Source organism: Leopardus geoffroyi, chromosome D2 (genome assembly GCF_018350155.1).
Source record: "Leopardus geoffroyi isolate Oge1 chromosome D2, O.geoffroyi_Oge1_pat1.0, whole genome shotgun sequence".
Classification (NCBI taxonomy): Eukaryota; Metazoa; Chordata; class Mammalia; order Carnivora; family Felidae; genus Leopardus; species Leopardus geoffroyi.
In genome coordinates, this window is record NC_059334.1 from 5,050,229 (window position 1) to 5,057,091 (window position 6,863).

Consider the following 6,863-nt stretch of genomic DNA (forward strand, 5'->3'; position numbering starts at 1 on the left):
ACATTATCCATGAGGTAATACATCTCCTTTGTCCAACACCATGCAGTTAGGAACAAGGAAGTCATGATTCCATCCAGCTCTGTCTGACTCCAGATACTGTTTCTTTTTTTAATGTTTATTGATTTTTTGAGAGGGAGAAAGAGACTGGGGTAGGGACAGAGAGACAGAGGAAGAGAGCGAAACACTCTCTCTGTGCTCAGCATGGAGCCCAACTCACGAACTGGGAAATCACGGCCTGTGCCCAAGTTGGAAGCTTAACCCACCGAGCCACCCAGGAGCCCCTCAGATTAGTACTTTGAAAGTTAGGAACATGGCAATCCAGAACTCCGTAGGACACATTTTATAAGCCTACTGGTAACACTGTCCATTTCTCATTAAAACCATTTTAAAAAGGTGGTAGCATGATAAAGTTAGTTCAAAAATGAAGGAAAATGTAATGATTTCACTTGAAATTTTCGTAAGTGGCAATGAGTATTAGTTTGTGCAATTAGAAATACTGAAACTAATAAAACTGGTAATTGTATAATTACGTACTCATCCCAGGACTTGGTTAGCACGCTTTGATTTGCCATGGGAAAAATCCATACAGTGTTGTGATGTGCTGAATTCTGAATAATCCTATTTGGGCTGCAAACGTGTGGCATTTCCTCTAAACCATACATCCCTATTCTTGCTCTATCAATAGATTTTGGGTTAAACAAAATGTGAAAATTAAGCTCGTAAAGTAAAACAAGAAAAAAAGGGATGAAGAAAAGGCTTGCTTGGGATTTTATTTAATAATTACTTTAAAATGAAAGGAATTAGAACAAGTCTACCTTTAACTGAATGCCAGAGATTACTGTGAAATTGTTGGGATAAGCCTGTATTTCCCTCTTCCTCCTTTGGTACAATTTAGCAAGAGTTTAATCCTCACTTGATCAGTGATAAGCAGGCATCTTGACATGCCCATGCCTCCCCTCAGCTATAGACAACAAGCTTGATTTCAGATTTCGCTTCAAAAATTTTATCCTACAACTCAGAACTTAACCCTATAACTTGCTTTATCCTCTGACCGTACCAGCACAAGAACACACACACAAATTGTGTGCTTGCAGCATATTAGCTACAGCAGAACCACCGGGAAAAGAATGAAAAGGTCTCCATGATGACTAGATAAATTACGGTATAGCCGTCCCAACGTATTACACGGTTACTGCAATGGGAACGACGAGCATGTGGAGAGAAGCCTAGAATGATCTTCAAGACGTGTAGAGTAAAAAGAGCAAAACGCAGGGCCATGTGTAGAGGATGCTCCCATTAAAGAGCCCTGTGAACGCATTCCCAGACCCTTCTGTTTTCCATTCGAAGAAATGAGGGGCGCCTGGGCAGCTCAGTCGGTTAAGCCTCTGACTCTTCATCTCGGTTCGGGTCCTGGTTGGTGAGGTCCAGCCCGGAGTCGGGCTCTGCACTGACAACGCAGAGTCTGCTTGGGACTCTCTTTCCTCTGGCTGCCGTCCCCTCCCTCAAAATAAACACTTGAAAAACTTGTTCGGAAGTAAAATCATAAATAGTGGCAATCGCTGTCTAAAATGTTGACTATTCTTTGAATGATTTGCTTCTGACTTTGTGGTGTCTGGGTTCCATGTCCCAGCCGCCATTAGTAGCTAATGAAGGATCTACAGTTTCCTTGATGTTTTTTGCACCTTTACAAATACGCAGAACTTCTTTTGGATGGAAATCCCCTCCCAGCCTCTCCCTCTCAGATAGAAAGAGGGGGCATCCCTGCTGGGTTGGGTTCTCCTGATCTCCCCTCCACCCCCCGCCCCCCATCCCAAATGGGAGCAAGGGGCAGAGGGAACATTGATGAGCTGAAATGGACAGACATCTACCTGGGCTCCTGGAGAGAGGAAGGGGTGTCCTAACAAGGCCCTTTAAATGCTTGCTCCTTTCCCCTCTTAGAACAGACCCTTCTTTGTTTTTGAGGAAAGGGTTTCCTGTTGTGGCTCCTCCATTGGAGACCCTGGGCCTCAGAACTGGCCTTCCTGGCACTTGAGCAAACAGCACATATAGACAATGTCTCTCCAGGGTGAGGAGGCTGGAATCTGGAGACAAAAGGGTTGTAACAGACATCCTGCCAGTTGGCTTGTCCCCGAAGAGGGAACCCAACCTCAGGTCTCCTTGGCGGAGCCCCTCGAAATTGAACCACTCCCCGGAATACAAAAGCAACCAGCCTCCTAGGAGGTCTGTGTTAGGTAAGAAACTTTTGGGACAATTGATCAATGATTGTCCTTGGGAGTGCCTTCACCCCAGCGTTTGGTGGTCTAGGTATAGATGAGAATATTACAGAACAAGTCTAAGCGGGGACAGGCTCCTCTCCCCTTCCCCTGGATCAGAGTGGCCGGTACCAAAGCTGGCAAGGAGAAATGCAAAGCCAGCTTAGATCTCATTTCTGTGACTTTTCTTCTCAACAATCGATCTCTATATCCTCTTAGAGCCGATTTCAGGGGCGTAAAAATGGAAATATTTAACTCACCTAGTAAGACCAGGAAATCAGGGCATAAGAGAGGATTCTCAGTTTTTACTAATTATGACAAGTCCTCCTGGCAGGAAGTAGTAGTTAAGATGCTTCAAATTTACTAATTTCGTACAAAATCTGCAAATACGTATCAACTGTATTTACAAGCACACCATTCCTGCCAACCATCAAGCACTTTCTTTGGTATTTTGTGGGAGATTTCCTTTGACTCCTCAGTAGTAATTAACTATTTGGAAACTATTTTTTAGTGTTTATATTTGAGAGCGAGAGAAAGCACATGAGTAGGGGAGGGGCAGAGAGAGAAAGACCCAGAATCCTAAGCAGGCTCCAGGCTCTGAGCTGTCAGCACAGAGCCCGATGTGGGACTCGAATTCGAGAACCATGAGATAATGACCTGAGCTGAGAACAAGAGACGCTTCATTGACTGAGCCATCAAGGCGCCTCAGAAAGTATTCTTGAAAGTAGTAACGTAAGATTCATTTTCATGATTACAGCCTGATAATTTGAATTTGTCAATGGAGAACATGTTTCTTTAATCTAGAATTGACCATTACTGTAGGACATTTAGACAATATCTTCCTCTGATCATCTTTCAACATATTACCTGTCTGTCCCCGTAGTGCACATGCCCACACACACCCTTTTAAAAATCACAATGCCAAAATGTATTTGTACTTGTAACCTTTCATGGTATTAAATGTCAAATTTTATTTCAAGCACTATCACAGCCTAGAGAGAAACATAATCTAAGCACTGAGATAGTACATTTCAGAAAACAAGCGAGTATGTCCATGATTAAGTTTAGATGCCTATTGTTGGTCATTCCGAAAGCTTCTTGCATTCTGGAGTCTAGAATTAAAAGGGAAAGGGTTATACATTTAGCAAGTGGAAGCTGAAATTATTTATTTCAATTCAATATAGAACATCAGTCAAGATAATCAATGTGTACAAAAATTTACATAACAGGAGAAACAGTGGACAATGCAGCACCTTTAGAAAAATAATTAAGTCTTGTCGCATTTACAGGTAAGTGCCACCCTGAGCATTTACAACACAGTAATTTACTGCAATCAACGACAGGCGAGTTCCATAAAGAAACAAAGCTCTTACACTCCAGGCTTTTAGAAGGTATTATTGGAATGCTTGATCATAACCACAGGATCTGTACATCCTTTAGGACTGAGCTGACCAAAGTCACGAAAGGTTTTCATCGCATATATTATATAAAAGGAGTCCGCTGTGTTTGGACGGCTGGCTCAGTGTCTCTGACAGGTGTGAAGTCTTGAAGAGTTACTGGCTTGATGGTGATCTTTCTGCATCCGGCAAGACAGGCCGTCTCCACAGTAACAGCGCTGGAATATCTCCAGCCCGTGGGCGCCTTTTCTCCTGTGCTTTGTGCACACTTGACCCTCTTTGAGGACAGGTTTACAGATCTTGGACCAGAAGTGTCGGGCACAACACAGCCCCGTGGCACAGTCTGACGATCGGAGACAGACGGAACCTTCTTGTCCTGGAAAGCGGGAGACAGCAGAAAAGGACATGGTCACTACTCAGCCTGCGTCATTTCACGGAGGAAATCCTGAGGATGCCTGGGAGGTGCTGACAAGGAAGGTGAACTGGCTTTACCTTTGGTATGATACAGTTTCGAGGGCAGCGTAGTTCTTCGGGAATACCCATCCAGGGTGCTGTGATCGTTACCAATGCTTTCGATAATGGTTTCCTCGATTTCTCCTCGGTGGAAAGGACTGCGATCAGAAGGCACACATATCCCTACGGGAGCAGGAGACCACAGTAACCCATCACAGCCGGGAGTTAATCACCCCCAGCTCTGAGCGCCCGTTCCGCTTGCACCAGCTTGGGATGCCTCGCTGCGGTGACATGACTGGAAACCCAAGCCACGCTCCCTCCTTAGGCACTCGAAAGCAACAGCCCCGATACAGCTGCCTGAAATACTTTTCTACCAACTGTGGTGGTGGCAGGGAGCTTTCTGCCCATTTTAATATCACCCTTGGGGTAGAAAATAAAATTAGTCACTTACAAACTTGTCCTTAAAAATAACTTCTCTGCCCTGAGGCTGGCCGGACCCATATAGGACCAGGTTCCATTAAGGCAACACTAGCTGCCTGAAAGATGACAATCTCACCCACTAGTTATGTCCCTGTATAACTTTTCTATTACAGAGACTCGCTTAGTTCATCCATGAGTATTACTGGGTCCTGCAGAGGGTTGCCACCCTTAGGTTTATTTCTGGAGACTTCTTTGAGTATCGGAGCCTACCTCTTTCAGACATTAAGTTTCAGTGCATCTGCGCTGGGGGGAGGAGGACTGATTTTAAGGTAGCAGGAGGTGGAGGCAGGCGTGGGGGGGCAGCGCCCGGGGTGGTTGAGTACCAAGATCCCCCCTTAAGGGGGGGGGGGGCAGCCCAGAGAAACCCCTGTCTCCGGCCTGATACCAGTGTTAACGGGGTCGCCAGAGGGAGGCCAGTGTGGCAGAGCCGTGAGAGACCCTGTAAGAAAATGGGCAGGGTGCTGAATGCCCAGGCCGGTCCCCCAGGGCACGGTGAGCGTGGCCAGGGGGTCCCATCTTCTGTCCCCGGGGACGTCAGGGCGCTCTCTAGACACGTTTTCACGGAAGGGTTCCCTCGGAGGTGAGGAGTGGTGCTAAACGGGCGAGGGGCGCGGGTGAAGACGAGGCGCCCCGAGACCTCCGCTCTCCCCTCCCCCCCCCCCCCCCCCCCATTACGCCCTCGCAGCTCGTCAGGGCCACCTCCAGGCAAACGCACTCGCAGGTGGCGCCGTCGCGTTAGCCAAGCCGGGAGCGTTTGCCTCCCTTCCGCAGGCGGCCCGCTTCGAGACGCCGGTCCAGGAGGGACTTGGGGACTCACCGTTTTTGCAGTAGTTTCCCGGGCAGCACATAGCGTGACGCATGCAACGCTTTCTGCGTTTCCTGCAGGCGAGACAGATCTGCGCGCCGGCGCCGGGCCCGCGGGGGGCGCTGGCGCAGTACTCCTCGGTGCCGCACTCCTCGTCCTCGGAGCAGGGGTACGGCTGCGGGGGCGGGGGGGGGGCGGGGGTGAGGCACCTGCGCGTCCCAGGACCCGTGCCTCCGCGCGCGCCTCTCCAAAGCCACGGCGCGCGCCGCCCCCGGGGCGCCCCGAGCCGCGCACCGCCCCACCTGGGGCCCCCCACCCCACCTCACCCCACCCACCCACCCCAGCCCCTGCGGGGTCGCAGCGTGCCCGCTCCCCGAGCCCCCGCTCACCTGGTAGTTGTCAACGGTCTGGTACTTGTTCCCGCCCTCGTACGGGATCCCCGGCGCCGCGCTGACCGCCGAGCCCGGGTGCCCGGCAGCGCCGCCCAGCGCCGGGGGCAGGTTCTTGATGGCGTTGGAGTTGACGAGGACCGAGTTCAAGGTGGCGCTCACTCCCAGCTGGAGGTGACCGCAAAGGGCCGCCGCTGCCAGGGCGACCAAGACCCGCGTGGCTCCCGCTGCGCCCAGGGCCGGCATCGCGGAGGGGCTCCGGGGAGGGCAGGCAGGGACGGCGGGAACCGGTGGCACTGTGCAGGGGGTGGGGGTGGGGGCCTGGAAGCCGCGGCGCAAGGCTGCGGTCAGCGCCCCGAGAGCCTGCCGCGGTCCCCGAGTCCCCACTGCGGGTGCAGGTCTGCGCCGCCACCGCCGCCGCGGCTGCCTTTATACCGCGGGCTTGAGCATCCCGGCCCCTCGGGGGAGACGACAAAGCAGGGATGGGATTTCAAAGCGCTGGGAGGGGCCGGAGGGTGTGTGTGTGTGTACACGGGGGGGGGGGGGGGGGTGGCTCGGCAGTCCCCACCCCGCCCTCCCCGGCGCGGCCGGTCCCCTGGCTCAGCTCGCTTCGGGGCGCAGACGACTGGAGCGGACGCGGGCGGAGGGAGGGACCCGGCGCCCCCCGCGCCCTCCCCTGGCAGCCGGGTGGTGCTGTGGGGATCGGAAGCGCTTCAGAGAGCGCCACGGTGGTGCTCCCCCAGACCACTTCGTGCGCCTTAAACACGTTCGGTGTTAAACTCAGCCCCTCCGGTGACCCGGGGGCTCTACCCAAAGGGCCCCGCGACAGGGCCAGGTAGCCGCCGCCGGCTGCTGATTAACCTTCCAGAGCCCCGCTTTACTCCTTGCCAGTGAGTCCCTCGGTTTAAGTTGGTTCGCTTCGACCCCTTCCTTCCACCCCAGCTCCCCACCCCAGCCCTCCCCTCCTCCCGCCGCCACCGCGAGAAAAATGTGCAAAGAGCAGGAAATTTGCACATCAAACGCGGGTAAGGAGGAAGAGGGACTAATTCTCTCTTGATGGGAAGTTTAGAGAGGGAGGCGAGAGACG

General features: G+C 52.1%; 1 protein-coding gene across 2 annotated transcripts; it reads right to left on the reverse strand.

The window, feature by feature from the left end:
• Positions 1–3,198: 3,198 nt before the first annotated feature.
• DKK1 (dickkopf WNT signaling pathway inhibitor 1) lies at positions 3,199–6,327 on the reverse strand. 2 transcript variants are annotated; one of them, XR_006701358.1, is made up of 5 exons: positions 5,777–6,265; positions 5,400–5,562; positions 4,142–4,285; positions 3,626–4,025; positions 3,199–3,364 (listed from the first exon to the last, which is right to left on the reverse strand). XR_006701358.1 is itself a non-coding variant. In XM_045437173.1 (4 exons), exons 1-4 carry the CDS (start codon positions 6,020–6,022, stop codon positions 3,772–3,774), a joined length of 807 nt encoding a protein of 268 aa, XP_045293129.1. In that variant the 5' UTR covers positions 6,023–6,327; the 3' UTR covers positions 3,199–3,771. The 2 variants fall into 2 exon arrangements, 1 of the variants encoding a protein (XP_045293129.1); XM_045437173.1 differs by having other exon boundaries at positions 3,199–4,025; positions 5,777–6,327.
• Positions 6,328–6,863: the final 536 nt, after the last annotated feature.

Excerpts from the sequence above, each read along its gene's own strand:
- DKK1 (XM_045437173.1), bottom strand. The coding sequence starts at position 6,022 with ATGCCGGCCCTGGGCGCAGCGGGAGCCACGCGGGTCTTGGTCGCCCTG. Across the intron at positions 5,563-5,776 it reads AGACCGTTGACAACTACCAG|CCGTACCCCTGCTCCGAGGA; the intron begins GTGAGCGGGGGC and ends CCGCCCCCGCAG. Across the intron at positions 4,286-5,399 it reads GGGAAACTACTGCAAAAACG|GGATATGTGTGCCTTCTGAT; the intron begins GTGAGTCCCCAA and ends CTGCTCCCGTAG.